Source organism: Leptonychotes weddellii, chromosome 13 (genome assembly GCF_054177405.1).
Source record: "Leptonychotes weddellii isolate Sample4059 chromosome 13, ASM5417740v2, whole genome shotgun sequence".
NCBI classification, from domain to species: Eukaryota; Metazoa; Chordata; class Mammalia; order Carnivora; family Phocidae; genus Leptonychotes; species Leptonychotes weddellii.
In genome coordinates, this window is record NC_138381.1 from 53,217,895 (window position 1) to 53,240,149 (window position 22,255).

General features: G+C 35.6%; 1 protein-coding gene across 1 annotated transcript; it reads left to right on the plus strand.

The window, feature by feature from the left end:
• Nucleotides 1–1,102: 1,102 nt before the first annotated feature.
• Nucleotides 1,103–20,886, plus strand: VAPA (VAMP associated protein A). Its single transcript, XM_081802626.1, has 6 exons — nucleotides 1,103–1,276; nucleotides 5,070–5,173; nucleotides 5,641–5,721; nucleotides 12,073–12,207; nucleotides 16,593–16,766; nucleotides 20,120–20,886. The coding sequence occupies exons 2-6, from the start codon at nucleotides 5,072–5,074 to the stop codon at nucleotides 20,276–20,278; spliced, it is 651 nt and encodes a 216-aa protein (XP_081658752.1). The 5' UTR covers nucleotides 1,103–1,276; nucleotides 5,070–5,071; the 3' UTR covers nucleotides 20,279–20,886.
• The last annotated feature ends 1,369 nt before the right edge of the window (nucleotides 20,887–22,255 follow it).

Below are 22,255 nucleotides of genomic sequence, written 5' to 3' on the forward strand. Positions count from 1 at the left end.
TTTTTCTTCATCTCCTGCACTCTTCCTAATGCCTCTCTTCATTTGGCTGTATTTGTTGTTCCCCTTCAAATCTTTGTCTTAGATGATTTTCCAATATTCAACTAAATGGGAAACTATCTGGTAGAGTTGAATTTTCTCAGTCTGGGCTCTATACTATAAGGTTTGCTTATAGACATGCTTATTTTTATTTATTTAAATAGTCTCTATAGTGGTTGTCTTTGATTTCACCCTTTTTGCTTTTTAAAAAATACAGCTTTTCGACTGATTGCTTTGAAAGCCATCTAAAACTGCTTTTGGGTTAGTTAGGAGTGTGTAGTTAATGCTTCCTCTTGGGACATACTTTTTATCTTTTGTGCCCAAAGTAAAAGGTATTCATTTTATTGTCTAAATTAATTTACATAATGTCTTACAGGCTTCTCTTCAGCCAAGATAAAAAATGGCTATAATCTTTCTTTTATCCTCTTTTTAAAAAAATGAGGTTATACTAGTTTAGGACTAATTTAATTCAGGTAGGAGTAGATTACCTTTCTGGATTCTTTGTTCTGTAATCTCACGTTTGGGTGTATCACCAAAGTTTAGAAACTTTGTATCTAGAGCATTTGAGGTAGTGCTCTTAATAAACACTTAACAAATATGTGAGTGAATGAACGAATGAGTGAATGAATCAAACCTAATTGAGGTGTGAAGCAAGAACACTATTGTGTAGTATCTTTAGATGTAGAGATTTTTGCAGTTTGGTTGGTAAAATGGATTTGAAGACTGGCACTGGTTTGCAGACCACTGGAAAAAATCTAATCTTTTCAATAATGTGGTAAGAGTACACTATAAGAATATAATTGTGGGCTTATTTCATAAATCAGAACTTTCAAAATACTTTTTATTTGATATAAATAATACATGTTCATATAGAAATTTTGTAAAATAGAGTAAGGAATGAAGAAGAAAATAAATTTGTAAGTCTACCACCTGGAAAAAAGTACTGTTAGTTTTTTGATACAGTTAGGTGCACAGACTTCAATATAGACTTTAAATAAAAGAGTATATACATTCAGTTTTGAATTTTGCTTTATATGTGTGAATCCAATTAACATTTTTTTCTGTTTTTGTTTTTTAAACCTTACAGGCCCCTTCACAGATGTAGTCACTACAAATCTTAAGTTGCGAAATCCATCTGATAGGAAAGTGTGTTTCAAAGTGAAGACTACAGCACCTCGTCGGTACTGTGTGAGGCCCAACAGTGGAATTATTGACCCGGGGTTGACTGTGACTGTTTCAGGTAGCAAATCATGTTCTGAATTGGAACAGTATTGAATTCTGACCTTTTTATGGTTATGTTGAATTTGGTTTTAATTAACAGGGTTTCATTTGGAGGGAGGGAAATAGTTTTTAAGTTATTCTGGCTTGCCTTTAGTCATGTCCTTCTGTTATCTTTTACTATATGCAGCTGTTGCAGAACATTTCTTACCCTTATCTTGTGGTTGAGGGTGTCTGTGGTCAATTTATAAATGATAATTGTCATTTTAAAATTTTTATATCCTTTATTTCTACCGCTCAGTACCACATTCTCTGCCCTTATTTATCTTTGAAATATTACATCATTTTTGTGATTGATCATTCTTTTCAGATCTCTAGCTATTGTTACATATTACGTTACATATTGTATAGCATAAAGCTATACAAGTATTATTCTCAGTCTTGCTTAAAAATGTACAATGCCTCTTTTTTGTTGATTTTATCAAATTAGATGAGTGTTTCTGCCTTTCATTATAAATGCCAAAGTTTAGATTTTTGGCTCCCTTTTGTGTTTACTTGTAGTCCAAGGAGTATCCTTGGTTCCCTCCATATATGGATTGCTTACTCCTGCTGTGGAGTCTGTGCCGTTGCCATAGTTAATGCCCTCTATAAACTTCCTTTCTTCTGTCAGACTTCCCAAGTCAGTACTCCTTAACAATATTATCTGACATAGCTAAGAAATAGGAAGTAAGTATGAGAACATATCTTAATTGTGGGAGAACTTCTTAGGCTTTGCACAGAGACCATTTACTCTTACTTTCTAGCAGTAGTTCTCACCTCCCACTCACTCTGTGTCCTAATAACAGGTGGGGCAGGAACACGCATGGACCTCTCTCAGCTCAGAATCTCTAGGGGCATGGCCTAGCCATGTATGTGTTTTAAAAAACAAAACATGCTTGGGTGATCCTGATAAGTATTCCTAAGATATTAATTCTGTATCAGTTTCCTGGTTTTTAAATCTACAGCAGATTTAAAACACCAAATTATGCAAAGAGTGAAAGCCTACAGCAAGCCCATGGAGAGTACTTAGAAGTAGAACTTGACTGCAAAGGTAGCGAAGGACTTATTGTAGAGTTCTGCGACACTGAATCCTCCTTCAGTAGGTATAGCCAAAAACTCAGAGCTAGTAGGCCCTAGAAGAGATGTTTTTGGTGAGACTTGTGATATGGTGGCCTGGGAGGAATGTGTTTGTGTTTGTCCAAGTTCATGGAAAAGATGGATGGGAAAGAAGATAAAGCAATGAGTACACGCATTCTGGAAGTTGCTCTCTAAATCTTTAAGCCTTTTAGCTCAGTTGGAAGAAAATAGAATTATTTCTATCCGTGTGGTTAAAAATAGTTTCTTGGTGCATCTAGTTTTATCCTTAGGAATCTGTATAACTATTCAGAATAACTTTTTCTTGGAGGATTCTAAATTGCTGAAGTTTTATTGTATTATTATTTCTTAAGAAAAGTTTGAATTGCACAGGTTCACTTACATGTGGGTTTTTTCCGATATAAAGACAGTATAGTACTGTAAGTGTATTTTCTCTTATGATTTTTTCAATTTTCATTTATTTTTTAAAGATTTTATTTATTAGAGACAGAGTGTGCACATGAGCGGGGGTGGGAGAGGGGTAGAGGGAGAGGGAAAAGCAGACTCCCCACTGAGCAGGGAACTCGACCGGGATCATGACCTGAGTTGAAAGCAGACACTTAACTGGATTGAGCCACTCAGGCGCCTCTCTCTCTCTCTCACTTTTTAAAAGATTTATTTATTGGAGAGAGAGTGCCTGAGCAGGGGAAGGAGAGAATCTCAAGCAGACTCCCTGCTGAATGCAGAGCCTGATGCAGGGCTTGATCTCAAGACCCTGAGATCATGACCTGAGCTGAAACCAAGATGCTCAACCAACTGAGCCACCCTCTTACGATTTTTTTTTTTTTTTTAAAGATTTATTTGAGAGGGTGTGCGTGTGAGTGGGGAGAGGGGCAGAGGGAGAGGGAGAGAAGCAGACTCCCTGCTGAGCCTGGAGCCCAACACGGGGCTCGATCTCATGACCCTCAGATCACACTTGAGCCAAAATCAAAAGTTGGACAGCCAACTGAGTGAGTCACCCAGATGCCCCTCTTAATGATTTTCTTAATAAGATTTTCTTTTCCCTAGCTTGCTTTATTGTAAGAATACAGTACATAATACATACAGTATAGGAAATATGTGTTAATCCATGGTTTATGTTATCGGTAAGGCTTCTGGTCAGCAATAGGCTATTAGTACTTAAGTTTTTGGGGAGCCAAAAGTTATAGTGGATTTTCAACTGCATGGGGGCTTGGCATCCCAAGTCCCTATGTCATTCAGGGGTCAACCTGTACTTATCAAAACACTTTGTCTTCCATAAATCCCTTTTGTTGAGCATCTGACATATTAAAAACTTCAGATACACTACTGTTTATATAGCATGCCCTCAGATTCTTCTCCAATTAGAATTTAGCTCTTCAATTTTTAGTGTATTGCCTTTCCTTATAAGGAGCCACTCAAACTGTACTTCCTTCTTCTAGCAACTTTTCCTTGATTGACTCTGTATTACATACTCATTTCTTTTTTCCTTTCTCTCTTTAGCACTTAGTTTTGTGGGTTCCTTCAATTTGACATTTATATGTATTTTTAAGATTGTTTAAGTCTTATATGGTCTGCAATAACTTAGAATATAATTGTCATAAAGTCACAATCATGTTTTAAGTTTTCTTTTTATTCAATTCCTACTGATGAGCCTACAGTGATTACTCAGTGAAGGGCATGAATGGACATTTACTGTGCTTTATGTGGATTCTGAGGCATTTATCCTGTGCATTTTTTTCTGCTATGTATTTGCCCCTTTAAAAATTTTTTTAGCCATGATGGGAGTTATGGACATCTCAGATACACCTAGAATATGATTTTTTATGTAGTTGTTATATTTCGCATTTGCTTAATTGCATTTGTCTTTTTGAAAGTGTTGATGTACATGTACAGAAGATATATCTTAGAAATAATTTACACATTAGCAGGGGAATAATTTGTACAATACCATATATATATTTTGTGTAACTGTAGATTTGTTCTTATTGTTTTTGTAATACAAATTGAATAAAAGTTTCGCATCACCTCTAGTCATGAGGAATCCCTAAAAATCCTCTTAAAGGCTACTGAAAATCTTGAGTGCTTAGAAAATTTGAATATATTATTAGGATGCTAGAAAATTTCTGGAAATGATGTGAGTATGCCTTTTCCTTGTTACTTTGTTTTCTTAGAATCAGATTTAAGCAGATTGATAAACTTCTTGAATGGGTGTTTATTTAAAATCTGTTTTTGAAAAATTAGTTTTATTAGAACACTAAAATATGGTAGTGAGTTTTGAAGTTAACTTTTAAATTCTCCTTTATGTATCCCAGCTGTCTAATTCTGAAAGATAATATCACTAAATACCAAATGAAGCCTTATATTTATAACTGGTTTTAATAGACAGTTTACTAGATTTTAATCTGAGTTTACAGGTATTATAATAGTTAATGTTGGCAACATTTTGAAAATTTTCCCAAACTTGAATTTAGAGGGGACAATCATAGATTTATATTTATTTTTTAAGTAGCTGTTTATTTTGTGGGCTGTTAAAATAGTTGGAAACCATAAAGTTGATTCTGGATCCTTATATAAGGTTTCTTGAACCCGTCCTGGTTTTCTTTAAATTTGCGTATTAATAAAACAATAGGGATGATAAGCAGATGCAGAAGACACCAAGTCATATGTCCTTTCTTCTTTAGTAATGCTACAGCCTTTTGACTATGATCCCAATGAGAAGAGTAAACACAAGTTTATGGTACAGACAATTTTTGCTCCACCAAACACTTCAGATATGGAAGCTGTGGTAAGTATAGAAGTGGAACAGAATTTATTTTGGCGGATGTGTTTAAAGCTTGGGTTTTGTGTAGTTCTTATTTGAGAAAGCTAATTTTTAATTTAAAAATATGTAAATCTGTTAATTACAGATAAACCTGACTTAATTTCAAGAATGAAAGAATTTTGAAATAGTATTTCTTAGAAACCATTTAGAAATGCTACTAGTAGGAAGAAAGTCCTTTAATCTCTAGAGATGTTAGTGTGATTTTTAACAGATGGTGATAGTATGTTTCTTGAGGTGGTATTGCCAGATAACCGTGGCAGGGTGATCAGTATGGAGTGCTGCACTGTGTCCTGTCTGAGCCACAGACCACCCCTGCTCCAAACAGCTACAGTGTCCCCTGAGATGAAACCTGTTAGTTGTCCCTTGAGGTGCGAAACCTATTTGTCACAATCATACTTTCTCTATCTCATGTTGTTTTTGTTTGTTTTTAGTGGAAAGAGGCAAAACCTGATGAATTAATGGATTCTAAATTGAGATGTGTATTTGAAATGCCCAATGAAAATGATAAATTGGTAAGTAGGAAAATATGAGAAGATTGGAAGCTATTAAGTTCTCATTTACTTTGAGATTAATTTTGCTTCTGTTTTTGGCCTTTTTGGGTTGTGTGATGATGCTATTCCACATTTTAAGACTTAGTGGTTATTTAGGTTTAAAAAAATTTTGATAACGCTTTTTTCATTTTAGAACATTTGTGCACTCAAGAAGAAAAATACTTTAAATACAGTCTTCATGATGGAGAAGAACCATTTAATTCTCCCAAATTTTTGCCACTTTTAAATCAGTTCAAGTTCTTTAGAATGAGACACACATATGCATAAATATAATTAAATAATAGACCTAAATCACTTTTTGACAACTGTGTACCAGCAGCCTGGGGATAAAAGATTTAATTTACATGGACAAGCAGTTTATTCCAAGTTTGGCTATTCCCAGGTATTTTGTTCACTGTTGATTTTGGTCAAAATCCATCTGATTTTATTTCTTAATAAATAAATTTTATGTTGCTTTTTGATTAGTGTGAGGCAAATACAATTTGGAGGACTAAGGAATATATGGGTGTAGTTTAGAAAGTCGTCTGTGAATGTATAGAATGAGTTGTGGTCACTTTCCCTATTCCCCTTTTGAAATGCAGATTTTAATCTTTTTCTATGGTTTGTTGGAGGGACTTGAAAAAGCTAACTAGGATTTTTCTTTTGGTGACTTAATATATAAAATTATACGTGTAAATAGAAATGGTGAGTACAGTTAGGTTGTATTCTGACATGACACTGCCTTGATCTGGAAGCCATTTGCCCTATTGAAAAGGAAATTCGCAGATTAGATAAATACATGGGCTCAACTATTGTCTTACTCTTTTAGGATAAGCTGAAATGAAAGAGTCCCTGAGTGGTAATTATTTATTGTGCCTTTTAATCCCCTTTTAAAGGGATGTTGAGATATTTGCCAAAAATAAAAAATGTGATTGCATATATTCTTACTAGAAATAGAAAGTGATCGTTCACTGGCATGTTGATGCTTCCCATTTGGAGTTTACTTTCTCTTTTGCCTGTGCTGCCAGAAAGCTAATAGCTTGCATAGCCCCCCCCCCCTTTTTTTTTGCATAGCTCTTATTGTTGGAACTGAGAAAATGTAATTGCATGTTGTCTTGGTTGACTAATTTTTATTTTCCAGTTTTATTGAGATATAGTTGACATACAGCACTATGTAAGTTCAGGGTGTACAACGTAATGGTTTAACATACATATTGTAAAATGATTACCGTAAGTTTAGTTAACAACCATTATGCCATTTAGATACAAAATAAGAAAAAATGTTTTTTTTCCTTGTGTTGAGCACTTTTAGGATTTACTGTTTTAACTTTCAAATATACCATACCACACCACCTGTGTTAGGTATTAGTCATCATGTTGTACATATATCCCCAGGACTTGATTTGTGTCATAATTGAAAGTATTATACCTTTTGACCACCTTCAGCCAGTTTCCCCATGTTCTTTCCCTCTGTCTCTGATAACCACAGATCTGGATCTTTTTCCATAGGTTTGTTTTTATTTTTTATTTTTAGATTCTGCATATAAGTGAGATCATACAGTATTTGTCTTTCTCTGATTTACTTAGTGTAGTGCCCTTGGGGTCCATCCATACTGTCACAGATGACAGAATTTCCTTCCTTTTTGTGGCTGAATAATAACTCCATTTTCTTTATATATATACACACCACAACTTCTGTTGTTTCTGTGTCTTGGTTATTGTAAACAGTGCTGCAGTGAACATGGGGATGCAGATATCTCTTTGATGTAGTGTTTTCATTTTCTTTGGATATAGTCCCTGAAGTAAAATTGAGTAGAAACACATCTGGGTATTTTCTCACTTAGAGTTATGTCATCTTTTACAGTTCTTTAATAAACATAGTTAGAGCTGACTGTCTTTCATCTGGACTTCTATTATACTCTGTATAGCAGACAGTTTGAGATTATAGTCTGAAAAGGGTTCACCCAAGTATTTGATATTGTTGATTATAAGAGTACAAAACCAAACCAGAAGTTGATGGAAATGATATGGCTATGATAGTTGCGCCTAGCCATGTTAAGCACCCCATAGAGGAGAGTAGCAGGTATACCTACATACAGGTATGCAACATAGTAATCCAGGAAAGCGGTTTGGGGTCTGCTAAAGGGCTTGAATAAATACTGAATGGAGTTTCTGGAGTCCTATACCGTGGAGCATGAGCAGAAATAGTTTGGCCCTGGAACCTTTTCAGAGCAGGTATTATAGGTAACCCAAAGTCTGTTCAGTATGATTTCAGAGTACTCCAGTGACTGATTTCTGAGCCTAGATGAACTAGCTACAGAATGTATTTCCGTTAATTGAACTACTTGGGCTTATGGTCTAGTTACTACCTTATTAAATGGTAAGGAATAAGTGTTAAAGATAATGATTTTTTAAAACATTTTATTTGGAAGAACTTTAAACGCTTAGAAAAGTACAGTGAACCCCTGTGAACCCATGACCAATTTTAACAATGACCAGTTTATGGTTAATCTTAATTCATCTAACCACCCCCCCCTTTTCATCTCACATATTGTTTTAAGGCAAATCCAGATGTAATATAATTTTATCTGGAATTGTTTGGGTATGTATTACTCAAAGATAAGAACTTCGAAAAAAGGAAAAGAATTAATGACAGTACTATCATTAAGCCTTTTATTTTTAATTTAATTTACACTCAATTAATTAACATATGGTGTATCATTAGTTTCAGAGGTTAGAGTTCAGTGATTCATCCGTTGTATATTACACCCAGTGCTCATTCATGTTCCTTCATGCCCATTACCCAGTTACCCCATCCCTCCACCCTCCTTCCCTCCAGCAGCCCTCAGTTTGTTTCCTATGGTTAAGAGTCTGTTTTGGTTTGTCTCCCTCTCTGATTTCGTCTTGTTTTATTTTTCCCTCCCTTTCCTCTATGCTCCTCTGTTTTGTTTCTTAAATCCCACCTATGGGTCAACTCATATGTTAATTATCTTTCTCTGATTGACTTTTTTCGCTTAGCATAATACTCTCTACTTCCATCATGTTGTTGCAAATGGCAAGATTTCATTTTTTTTTTTTTTTTTTAAAGATTTTATTTATTTATTTGACAGAGAGAGACACGGCGATTGAGGGAACACAAGCAGGGGGAGTGGGAGGGGGAGAAGCAGGCTTCCCGCCGAGCAGGGTGCCCAGTGTGGGGCTTGATCCCAGGACCCCGGGATCATGACCTGAGCTGAAGGCAGACGCTTAACCATCTGAGCCACCCGGGTGCCCCAATTTTTTTTTTTTTTTTTTTTTTGATGGCTGAGTAATAGTCCATTGTGTGTGTGTATATGTATATATAAATATATATACCACATCTTTATCCATTCATCTATTAGTAGACATTTGGGCTCTTTCGGTAGTTTGGCTATTGTAGATGTTGCTGCTATAAACATTGGGGTGCAGGTGCCCCTTCAGATCACTACATTTGTATCTTTGGGTAAATACCTAGCAGTGCAATTGCTGGATCATAGGGTAGTTCTATTTTTAACTTTTTGAGGAACCTCCATTCTGTTTTCCAGAGTGGCTGTACCAGCTTGCATTCCACCAGCAGTGTAAGAGGGTTCCCCTTTCTCTGCATCCATGCCAACAAGCCTTTAAAAGCTTATAATATCATTAATATCAAACTATTCAGGTAGATTCAAATTTGTCTCACAAATGTCATTTAAAAATTTTTTTGCAGTTTGTTTGAATTGCGATCAGAATAAAGGCCACATACTGCTTATTGGATGATACGTTTCGTGAATCTCTTAATCTGTAGATTCCCTTTCTGTTTTTCTCTTGCAAATTTTTATTAAACAAACTGGCTTTGTCCTGTAGACTTTCCCTGTAGAATAGATTTTGCTGCTTACATCCTTGTGGTGTCGTTGAACTTTTCTTGTTTTGCTGTATTCTAAAGTTGGATCTAGAGGTTTGATTAGATTTTGATTTATTTTCACTGGAGGCGGGGGAGAGACACTGCTTTGTAGGTGGTGATATATTCTCTCAATATATGAAGTCGGGTTTTTTTTTTTGTGAAGTTAGTGATCATTGGTGTGCAATTTGTGAATGAGTGGTTCTCAACCAGGGGTAATTTTGCCCTTGAGGGTACATTTGTCAATGTCTGGGGACACTTTTGGTTGTGACAACTAGGAGGGAGGGGTTCTAAAGGCATTTGGTTAGTAGAGGCCAGGGATACTGCTTTGCATCGGCAGTGCATAAGACAGTCCTCACAACAAAGAATTATCTGGCCCAAACATCAATAGGGTCAAAATTGAGAAACTATAGTATAGATTCATTAATTTATTTAGGGTTTCATAATGTTACTTTGTCATTCCTACTTCCACTTTATTAATTATAATATTTGTGTAGAGAGAAATCAGGCTTATGTTAACCACCCCCATCCCACTCTCTAACTCCTGCTCCCAGGTCCTCACCCGTCTTGCCCCAAAAAGAAGTAGATAGGCATTTAATTTAATTACATTAGGTGAGTGTATCTTACCTATTTGAGGATCTGGATCTTTTTAGGTAATGCTGTTAGTGTTTAGGCATTTACATGTTCTTAAGAACAGTGGAAAAGAGTATGTTACTATTTTGTTGATTTCTTTAAGTTTTCAGGACCTTGATACTGAATATATAAACAAATGATTGAAGTTTTGTGGTTGTCAGGGTAAAAAAGATACCAGGTCTAGAAGTATAGTGATTGAGTTCTTGTTTTTAAAATGTTTATAATGTAAAGAAATCTTTTTTTTTTTTTTTTTGGCAAAACTATTCTAGCTTATTTTGAACCATCATTAGAGTGGCCATCCTTTTGGGAAATAATTCTTTGATTTGCATCATAGATGGAGTGACCTAGGATTCCAGGAACCCCTTTTTTTTTTTTTTTAAATAAATGGAGGTACTATTAATAATTATTCCAGGATAGCAAGCATTAACTAATACTGTTCTTAAGCATACTAAAATTTGTGGTCACCCTAGTCCTAGGGAAACAGCAGGTCTTCAGATATATTTCAGTAAATTAATGGCCCATAGAGTCTTCAGTTGAGTTGTGTTCAGCACTAGTAACAAGTGCCATTCAGCATGTTCCCTGGATTGTTGATAGCTGGAGGCAGATGATAACTAAAGTGTTGACTGCTTTATTTTTGCAAAGTTGGGTTCTTGGAATTAATAGCTCTTAAATTTTACTTATTATCAACTGTATTATGAGATCTAATGTCTATTTAGTGGTGTAGTGTTTGTTTTCAGGATTGAATGTGGTTTTAATTGTTATTTTATGGTGTTTTATCACCTATTTAATCCTTTGTGTTCAATTAAAAAATTTTTTTGGTTTATTTTGAGGCCTCCAGTTCTACTTGAAAATTTCCAGATTTCTTAAATGTATTGCATTTCATTTATGCCCTCCATCCTAATGTGTGTTAATGACATTTTCTAGGAAAAAAATACCAGTTTATCTTAAGACTGATGGGTTGTCAAGAGCAAGGAATTTCAGTGGTTTTATGTATACAAAGAACTTTTATGATTAAGTATACATTGTTTTGTATTTGTTGAGACAAGGAACAGATTGGGGACAGTGCATTATTGAGATGGAGTTCTCATAGTTGTATACATTGACCTGAATATCACTAAGTATTATTTCAAAGTATGTATCAACATTTTGGTATCCTCTTATTTTCACCTATATTAAAGGAATTTGAGAAGATAGGAAGAGAATTATGGAGATACTGATATACTAGAATGTTATATGCATCTTTAAGTTTGTTTATTGGTCCTGGGAGAGAGAGGTGTGTGTGTGTGTGTGTGTATGTGTGTGTGTTTGGGGGTGGCTGTTGTCGAGTACAGGAGAGGTTTATAAAATACTCTTTTTTTGAACCTCAAAAGGAAAAAATTCATTTAACTTAAAATTGTTAAGGTTGAGTATTACCAAAGGTAAGAAAATATGAAGTGCTTGTTTTTCAGATATTGACAAGCATTGATTAGCAACAGAAATTAAGAGCTGCAAAATTAGAAGGTGTTCATTTTAGGACAACATGAGGCGAGCATTAATTTAATAAGATTTATACTTTTAATTAGCATAATACAAATTGATCATAGCTGATTTTGTTTGGGAAATATAAAAAGCTACAGAAACTTTTGTACTTTTTGCTTTAACGTAGTTCTTATTAGTGTTCTATCTTATATATAGTACATTTTTATAGAGTAAAATGCGAATGAATGTCTTAGAGCCTAATGATTTCTGTGTTAGTCATTCCCAGTACCATGCAGGAGAAATCAGTTTGATGCGAATCTGAGAATATGTTTCCCATGCCACCTCAGGGTATAGCTCCACCAGGGACTGCTCCGGCTGTCACTTCAATGAGCAGCATCAACAACACAGTTCCAACAACTGGCAGTTATAATACGAAGAATGACCCCAGGGGACTCAATGTGTTCAAACAGGAGAAGCAGAAGGTTTGTTTTAGGGAGGTAACAGCTATAGGAGTTTACTAGTGTTACTGGTTACGTTAATGTAGTTACCTAGCACATAATGGTATTATGAGTATATTATATGAAGTAGATAGAATTGAAATTTTCAGCTATGTTTAAAAATACAGTAGAACCACAAATCACTTAAAAATCATGCACAGAAACAGTTCTCTGTTCTAAAAAAGCAAATTGAGCACTTAATCTCAGTAATGAGCAGGACAAATCTAAGTGTGAACATTGTTATGAAGTTGGTATAATTTTTTCTGTCATTGAGACTTCCTAAAAAAGGAGTTAGGAGCTTACTTGAATAAACTAGCAGGTATAGCAGTAAAGGTAGGGGCTGGCAAACATTGATCTCCAGGCAAGTATTTGTTCATATATATTAAAAAAAGGATAAATGAAATTATTATTTAATGTTTTGTTATCAAACACAAATAGTAACCCCTCTTTAACTGTCATTATTATTTACAGTGCCCCAGGGTAGGAGAATATGTGGGTAAACCCTAAAGATCTTAGGTCATAGTAGAACTTGTTTGTGTGTGTGTGTGTGTGTGTGTGTGCATGTGTACACGTGTGTACTTAACGTTCACTTAAATAAGATGACAGCATGTCAATAAGATAACGGTGACTTCTGGGTGGTGTAATGGTTGCTGTATGATTCCCTTTACCATTTTTTGCTTACTAGAAACTTCAGGAACCCCACAGTTTGAACAGGTTGCTTATACTTTGATTTGGCTTTGCAGAGAAAAAAATTTGATCCTTTATCTAAATTTGTCTGATACTTTTTTTGATTTTGTAATTTTAGTTACTTATTTCTGGGAATCATGATTCTGCAGAAACAGTAAATTGGTTTTTTAGAGTGAAAATAAGTCTCCAGTAACCTTGTTTTTCAAATACTGTCTCTTCCCAGGTCAAGGCCTTAATTATGCCCATAACAATTTTATGCCACAGCCCTTAGTTTTAGTCTTAATTTATTTTATAGACATTAAAAAAATTTTTTTTGAAGATTTTATTTTTAAGTAATCCCCTAACGTGGGGCTTGAACTCAAAACCCTAAGATCAAAAGTAGTATGCTCCACCGACTGAGCCAGCCAGGTGCCTCCCCCCTTTATATTCATTTACGTACCTCTACTCATTATAGTCACAGGAATTTGGCCTCATACTTACGTTCTTTAGCTCAGGGCTTGTCTTTCTCAAGGCTTTATTGCAAAAACCTATTTTGCCTTGCGCCTTCTGTTTCCAATCCCTTGCTCTGTTTTTCTAATTACCCCCAGTAGGGATAATTTAAAATATTGGAATTGAAATTCTGAAGGTTGTTAAAAAGAAATACAGAAGTAAGTTTAGTTTAATTCATGATGGAAAGGGATTTTTGCAGATAGGCTAAAAAATATAAAATAGTGGAAAATGTACAGGTTGTGGCATATTTTTTTGTCTTGATCATGGCCCTGACCTTCCCATTTATTCTAGCTGCAGTGTTAAATATGATGTTAATATAATGTTACTATTCATCAGTTTCCTAAGAGTCACAGCATGTTGAATCCCTTTAGTTTGCTTGTTTCATGGTTCTCAGAACAACCAGTCTTCTCTTTCTGGACCAGTCTGAAGCAACTCTCAAGGAATGAGCTGTTTTCCTGGAGCCAAACCTCAGTAATGGAGCTCCTGAATGGAAGTATATAAAGTCATAGCAGCCTTAGTGTTCCCATCAGGCTCTTGTAGATGGGTACTACATGAATGACTCAGCCCCCTGCCAGTTCCCCCTTTTTAACCTCCAGTAAAGTTAGGTTATATATGTTTACACTTTAAATATACACACATAAATTAGATTTCATTGCATCTGCTATGTATGTTGACTGGTTTGTAGGGGGCCTAAATAGTACTTGACAAGAAGTATATTCCAAGTAACTTGTTTTCATATCTTAACTTGACTCACTGTTGAAATGTGTATTTAAGCTTCATTATACCATTTGCATTCTAGTCTTTGTGTTTATGCTTCACAAATTGGTTATGACATTTCTTTTCCTTTTTGTTATAAAGAATATAACATTAAGAAAAATTTCAGTGAAAAAGAAAAATCTAATTCTGCCAACCATAAGAAGATACTCGTTGACATGTTACTTAAAATCCCAGAGTGGGAAGCTACCCATCAAATGTCTAAAAAGAGTGAGATGTTTAAGTAATTTTATTTAGGCACAGAATAGAATAATGACATGTAGTGTCATTTAAAATGATAATTAAAAGATGTATATATAAATGGATAAAGATAAAAATGTTACAGTGTATGCTGATTTTATAAAATGTGCATATGAGAAAATATTGAAAGATAATACATAAGTAATGGTTGGGTTGGGTTGATGAGATTGGTAGTTTCCTCTCCCTCTGATAATTCTGAATTTCTGGAATTTCAAGAATTTATTTAAAACTAATTGTGAGGAGTTTAATGATTCCTCATTTTATTTTTTTCTCTTCACTTGTTGGCCTCATGTATCTCCTCTTGATTTTTTAGTCAGCTTTCTGGTTTTGAGTATATGTTTTTTTCCCTTAATCAGAACCTGAGGATTCTTTAGTTGCCATATTGTTGATTGTTGCTTTCATCTTTATAGAGGAAGGCAATGAACTGCCCTCTTTTTCCGAATCTGGATTTGTTCTAGGTTGAAATTGGAGCACACTTGAAAAATCATTTTGATATGAATTCTAATTACTGTTAAGGGAAGGATTAAGAAAGAATATTGATGGAGAGCAAACTATATTTGAAACATATTTTTACTAATAGAGATGGAATTGGTCAGGATGGGAAGATAGGGTGAAGAACAAGAAAGCAAGAGGACAACTCAGAGAAGGAAATTGGAAGTAGGCTTCTTTTTTTTTTTTAAAGATTTTATTTATTTATTTGACAGATAGATAGAGAGCACAAGTAGGCAGAGTGGCAGGCAGAGGGAGAGGGAGAAGCAGGCTCTCCGCTGAGCAGGGAGCCGGATGCGGGGCTCGATCCCAGGACCGCAGGATCATGACCTGAGCCGAAGGCAGCCGCTTAACTGACTGAGCCACCCAGGTGCCCCGGAAGTAGGCTTCTTAAAAACCCTTCACAGCTGAGAAGCTTCTGAAGAAAAATGAAAAAATCTGAATGTTGACAGTCAAATAATGTAGTGTTATACATTAGAACCTCATTGTAACATTACTAATTTTTGTAGGCATAGTGATCAAATCACATTCCCTTCATAAGAAATACTAGTTTTGCCCCTTGAACTAACAATTATTTACACTTAATATAAATTTGGGACCTGGGATGGTGTGGTAGATGTGTAACTTATAATTAAATCTTTTTGAGTACTGTGGAATGCCATAAAGTTGATTTTGGAAATGTTTTTGTTAGAAGTTTATATCTGAATAAAGCAGTTTAAAAAAATATAACATTTAATTTCTAGCAAGTAAAATTTTAAAGAGATGACTTGCACTAATACTGTTATGGCGTAGGTGATAGTATAAATGACATTAAGGTAAAGGAGATTGAGGCACTTTAGACCACAGGCCCTGGGGCCCTGCCCTAGGTATTTATCTATATTGGGTGAGTGTTGGTGAGAATTACAGTTTTAGGGCTCAGAGTTTAAAAGTGTCTAAGTACTGCTGTGATCCATATGGAATTTCATGAGTTAAAGCAAACAGTGTTGGTGATAATTTGAGAGAATTATTTATGTTTAAGAATGTGGAATTACCTCCTCTTTTTTTTTAACCATATGTTGGTGTTCATTATCTCCTCTTCTATGTTTATATCCTAGTTATTTTTTCCCATTAATAGAAGTTAGGTTTTAAGTGTTTTTCTTAGTCTTGTAATTTCATTGGAATTATTACTATAGTATCCCCCCATGCCCGCAGAATCTCATTTGAATTGCAAAATCAGAGCACTGAAAATGACCTTTGTATTTAGATTTTGGTTGGCGTCATTCAGCATACTTTTCTTTGAATAGCTACTCTTGGCCAAAGTGCTGGGTTTAGGGGTAAATACAAAAAAAAATGACTTGCTCTCCCAGCCTTTGAAGTATTGTAGGAAAGAACGTCAAAAATACGTTATTATGATATATGATAAGTGCTGTGGTGCAGGTAAGTGTGAAGGGTTTTGGGAGTAGAGGAGGGAGTGGGCTGCTTATTTTGACTTCTCTTACTGCTGACCTTTCTTGATTTAGTCCTAAAATTGTTCACAGATGACGGTAACCTTTGGTATTTAAAAAAAATTCTTATTAATGAAATCACAGCCTCAAAAATTTCCATTTAAATGATTTTTTGGAAAAGAAAGGTATGGAGTTTCAACTTGAATTTGTTTAAAATCTGTAAGGAGATTTGGTCAGTTAAAAAGTGCCACTGTCTTTGTAATACAGAATGATCTGGAACCTAGCAAAACTGTTCCACTGAATGCCTCTAAACAAGATGGACCCATGCCAAAACCACATAGTGTTTCACTCAACGATACTGAAACAAGGAAACTCATGGAAGAATGTAAAAGACTTCAGGGAGAAATGATGAAACTATCAGAAGAAAATCGACACCTGAGAGTAAGTTGTTTTTGAAAATATGTTGATTTATATGAAGGCGTAAGATATATGAATCATTATTAGGCCATGTTATCCATCAGTTTTTAAATTTATCCTTGGTCAGTTCTTCTTGTTTTTCCTAATTTGATTATGTCTTAGCCTTTGCTCCCCACTCTTGCCTCTCTAGTTTTACCAAGGCTTCTCATTGCCTGCAGGTTCTTTTCCTAGTAGATGCCCTAGTTATTTGTGATCTGGCCTGTGGCATTGCTGGCTTCCTCTCTTGTTTGTAGCAGCCTTTACATTCTGTGCCCTAGTCATAGAATTGCCTCAAATGGTGCTGTCCCATATATAGTAGGGACATATGTGGCTGTTGTGCACTTGAAATGTGGTTAGTTTGAAGTGAGATGTGTTGTGAGTGTAGAACACTGATTTCTTAGACTTAGTACAAAAAAATACCTCTTTTTTGTATTATTACATAATGAAATAATATTTTGGTTATATTGGATTGAATTTTATTATTAACAATTAATTTTACCCTTTTCTTTTTACCTTTTTAATGTGCTATTAGAAAATTTAAAAGTACGTAGTAGGTGGCTCACAGTTGAAGCTTATATTTATATTGGACAGTGTTGGACTAGAGTATCCTGAAGAGTCCTCTCCGTTAATGATCTCTTTTTTGCTTTAGCTTGCGTTCTTCCTTCTGACTGGATCACCCTGAAATCCCATCCCCCCTTATAAGCACATTATACATGCATGATTATCTCTTGGTCCTTGGTTCTTGTCATCTTTTCAGTATAACCTTTTCTAGGACTTCTCCTCCCAGAAGAAAAGAAATACGGTTTGGAATGCTATCTCCTTTGTTTCCATGAAACCTCGGTCATCTTAGTGCTCCTGTTTGTTGGAGGTCTTTCTCCCTCTAGTGGGCGGTAGTTCTTTGGGGGCAGGGACCTGTGCTCATTCATCTTTGCATTCATAGCACATGCGTATAGTAGTCATTCATATATTTGGATGAATAAAATGGATGAACTGGTGAATGAGGACTAATTTGAATATGTGTGGGTGTATTAATTTGCCTTTGACAAGTAATTATTTCAAGACCTGAATACCTTTAAATTGCCATCAAAGTAGATGATACAAAAATGTACATATGTAAATAAGCCAAATTAAGGGACTTAATCTTTGATTCTTCCATCCGTTAAATGTATATAAGAACTATGTATACTCTGAATCAGAGGCACTGTATCTTAATCTGTGCTGAAATAATTGTTTATCTCTTCCTATTTCACAGTACCCCTCAGAGGCCCCCAGCACCTCTTGGGATAGTGGAAAGATTATATTCATTTCACACCTATATCCACACACCATAGATTTTTAAGAATGCTGTTTTTGTTACCTTTACTTTATCTGCTGTGACTTCAATGGCACAGTTCTGTTCTTTGATGAAAGATGGGCTCCTTAGCATGCTCATTACATTTGTTCAAAAAGCCACTGTTTGTCTCTTGGCAGGAGGGGAGAAGTGGAAATGGTAGGAATGATACAAGTAGGGCAAGGGTGGAAAATAGGAAGAGTGGACAGGGAGAGAGGTGAGATTTGGGTGCTGGTCTCTCCTTTTTATTTATTGGCTGATGTTTTGTAGGAGATGTTATTTGAAAACATGTTCTGCTGTTTAAAAGATAAAACAAAAGAACCTTGAAGACCACTGGCTTGTAGAATCAATTTCAGGCCCTTTTTTTTAACATTTCATACATAAGACCCATCATAATTTGTCACTGTTCCTTTTTATTCCTCTAGTTGGTTCTTAATCCAGGCTGTGCATCTGAATCTCCTAGTGAGCTTTTTAAAAATACAGGTCCTCCCCGGGCCTGGTAAATCAGAATCACTAGGAGGATTGTTTGAAGTTCTTGATGGGATTGAGAATAATTTTTTCTCACACAGGACTAATGAACATAAGACTAAAAAAACCCCACCAACCCTCAGAAATTCCAGTAATTGCAAATAGTATGACCTGAGGTGGACTCTTTCTTCATTTGGCATTAGTAAGCATACTAGAGGAATCAGTGTGAGAAAATAAAAATGGTTGCACTAAGGAAGTAAAAATCTGCCCTGTCATTCATCTGGTTGGGATGATGGACATAGATAAAGCCAGTTGCCTAGGTATCAGTATTTTTCCCAAGGTCACTCTGTGGCTGATAAAGTGTGATAACAACCTCCTATTTTGAGTGACTATTGCTTTCTTACTGAGAAACCTTGTCCCCTAAAATCATACTGTCAAAAACTTTGCTGTGTAAAATCATACCGGTAAGAACCAAGCAGCTTACTCTTGTCTAGAGGATCTGAGTCACTTTGACAAGAGAAGCAGCCTCCCTTTCCAGTCCAGTGGCACAGCCTCAAATGGGGGTGGGGGGGGCGGTTCTGTATACAACATTCCATAGCTGTTGTAGTTTGTTGTTCCTGAAGAAGCAGGATTCAGCGTCTCCTTGGCAGTCAAGACCCAGTGCTGACCCTTCTACACATGGACCTCCTGCTTTGAGCTTATCAAAATACTTGCTACTTAAATTTTATCCGGAAATTTCCCCTTCCTCCAAATCCTGTAAAATTCCTTTTCCTTCGGCCAGATACTCCCTGTGTCTCTGCTGTGTGGGTACCCTGGTTGCAGTGTGTCTGTAAACCTGTCAGACCACAGCTTTGCTCCTGGTGGCCTTTGGTAACCCGTGTAAAAATACCGAGGGCCACCACGGAAATACGTGCATGCACAGAACTCTTCCTTACTTGTATTAATAGATTTTAATGGTGTTTTTTTCCTTCTGCATAAATACAGCAGTATCTGATTTTTCACTTTTTTAGGAGTACATTTTTCAGTTCTAGTTTTTAAAATCGACATTATTGAGGTGTAATTTACATTCCACTAAGGCACCCATTGTGAGTGTACAATTCAGTCATTTTTAGTAAATGTGTAGACTTGTGCAGCCATTACTAGGCTCCAGTGTTAGAATGTTTCCATCACCCTAGAGTCTTTTTTTTTTTTTTTTAAAGATTTTATTTATTTATTTGACAGAGAGAGACGCAGTGAGAGAAGAAACACAAGCAAGGGGAGTGGGAGAGGTAAAGCAGACTTCCCGCTGAACAGGGAGCCCGGTGTGGGACTCAATCCCAGGACTCTGGGATCATGACCCGAGCCGAAGGCAGACGCTTAAAATGACTGAGCCACCCAGGCGCCCCTAGAAAGTCTTCTTAATGCTGGGTAGCAGTTAGTCCCTACTCCCATTGTAGCCACATGCACACTGATCTGCTTTCTGGCCATAGATCTGTAACTTGGCAGTTGTACTGGATGCATATTTGTTTTTAAAACCTCTTTGTGCATATATTTTTTTCAGGATGAAGGCTTAAGGCTCAGAAAGGTAGCACATTCGGATAAACCTGGATCAACCTCAGCTGCATCCTTCAGAGATAATGTCGCCAGTCCTCTGCCTTCCCTTCTTGTCGTAATTGCAGCCATTTTCATCGGGTTCTTTCTAGGGAAGTTCATCTTGTAGAGTGAAGCATGCAGAGTGCTATTTCTTTTTTTTTCTCTTGACCAGAAAAAGATTTGTTTACCTACCATTTCATTGGTAGTATGGCCCACGGTGACCATTTTTTTTGTGTGTACAGCGTCATATAGGCTTTGCCTTTAATGATCTCTTACGGTTAGAAAACACAATAAAACAAACTGTTCGGCTCCTGGACAAATTGTATATTACCAGATCATCACTAGCAGATGTCAGTTGCACATTCAGTCCTTTATGAAATTCATAAATAAAGAATTGTTCTTTCTTTGTGATTTTAATAAGAGTTCAAGAATTGTTCAGAGTCTTGTAAATGTTATTTTAATAATCCCTTTAAATTTTATCTGTTGCCGTTACCTCTTGAAATATGATTTATTTAGATTGCTAATCCCACTCATTCAGGAAATGCCAAGAGGTATTCTGTGGGGAAATGGTGCCTCTTACAGTGTAAATTTTCTCCTTTACCTTTGCTAATATCATGGCAGAATTTTTCTTATCCCTTGTGAGGCAGTTGTTGACTGAGTTTTTCATCCTTACAATCCTGTCCCATGGTATTTAACATAAAAAAAAAATAAAACTGTTAACAGATTCTTGCTCGATAGCTTGTTTGTGTGTCGTGTCATTAGGCGGGGATACCAGGGAGTTCATTGTATGGTAATTGGAAATTTATGATGCTTAATTTTATCTTGCATTGAAACCCTTTCAGATATTACAATATTTGTAGTTAAGAGTCCTCATTCTATTAAGGAAAGGGATTGATAAAATTTTAAGCTACTTTTGGTATTTTGGAAGATCACAATCCCTTTGTCTTCAAGATAATATAAAATAAGGAAATCCCATGAGAATAAAAAGACTATAATATTTCCGTTTATATGTATGCCTTGTGGCTCTGTTGCGTTTGAGTTCCCCATTCTTAACAAGTTCTTCTAGTATCTTCACAAGGAAGACTAATTTTCCTTGGTTCTAGTCCAGTGCTTTTTAACCAGCCTAAGAACTCCTTTTATTTTAGAACATTTCATAATAGTAGTTTAAAAGTAGGTGTTTTTCCTGTCCAGTCTGACATTCAAAGTAAATTTCTGTTATGGAAATTTGGAATTACTAAGTAAGTCTTGGAAATTTTCTTTGGAAAATGACTTTTTATCCTTTGCAAATCTACCTATTAATGTGAAACACATTTTCAGTATAAATACGCATTTTAGGGTCTAATTCTTGGCAGTTAGTCTTATGTCTTCATTTATTTCACTTGTATTAGCATAGAAAAGTTTGGAACCAGAGACAATATATTGTTTTTCTACTAAGTGCAGTCCAATACAAGTGACTCTTATTTCCTGAAAATAGGTGTTAATTTTGTAAAAGATGCACTTCTTTTTGAAAGGGAAACTAGACTTTGGGACTTGATGTGGTGCAGTGAAGTGTGTTAAGCCCAGGTCTCTGTATACATTTTATAAACGAGTGAAATGTTCCCCTAAAATATTTTGGTTGCCTTCTCATTTCAAGTATGTTTTGAATTTGTCAGGCCACATGTAGTGTGTTATTGTGCTCTATGGTATCTTATAAAACCTTTTGCCTTGTGTGCAAAAGTTACTAAAAGCAAGCAAGTAATGCCTATCCATTACTAGCATGCTGTTACAGGTAATGTTTTCACTGTTGTTCCAATGCTTTACAGTCATTGTAAAATTTCCCTCCCTTTCTGATAACTGGAAAAGCATGTGGAAAAAACATCTTGCATTTTGTCCCATAAATGCAGAATCATTAATTCCTTGGCTTAAAGCTCTCTATATAAATCAGCATTATTGGTGATAGTATCAAGCTTGATATTTCATGGCTATAATTTTTTGAAAATTTGAGTTTTCAAGAGTTTAGCAAAATCCCGTTTTATGGGAATGCTCCTTAGAACTCATTTATTTCAGCCCCTTTGTTTTATAGTTGAGGAATCTGAGGCCTTTCTGAGAATTTAAGGGAACTTGT

Coding starts and splice junctions, on each gene's coding strand:
- VAPA (XM_081802626.1), top strand. CDS start 5,072: ATGCTACAGCCTTTTGACTATGATCCCAATGAGAAGAGTAAACACAAG. Junction 12,208..16,592: donor TCAAACAGGAGAAGCAGAAG/GTTTGTTTTAGG, acceptor TTTGTAATACAG/AATGATCTGGAACCTAGCAA. Junction 16,767..20,119: donor AAGAAAATCGACACCTGAGA/GTAAGTTGTTTT, acceptor TATTTTTTTCAG/GATGAAGGCTTAAGGCTCAG.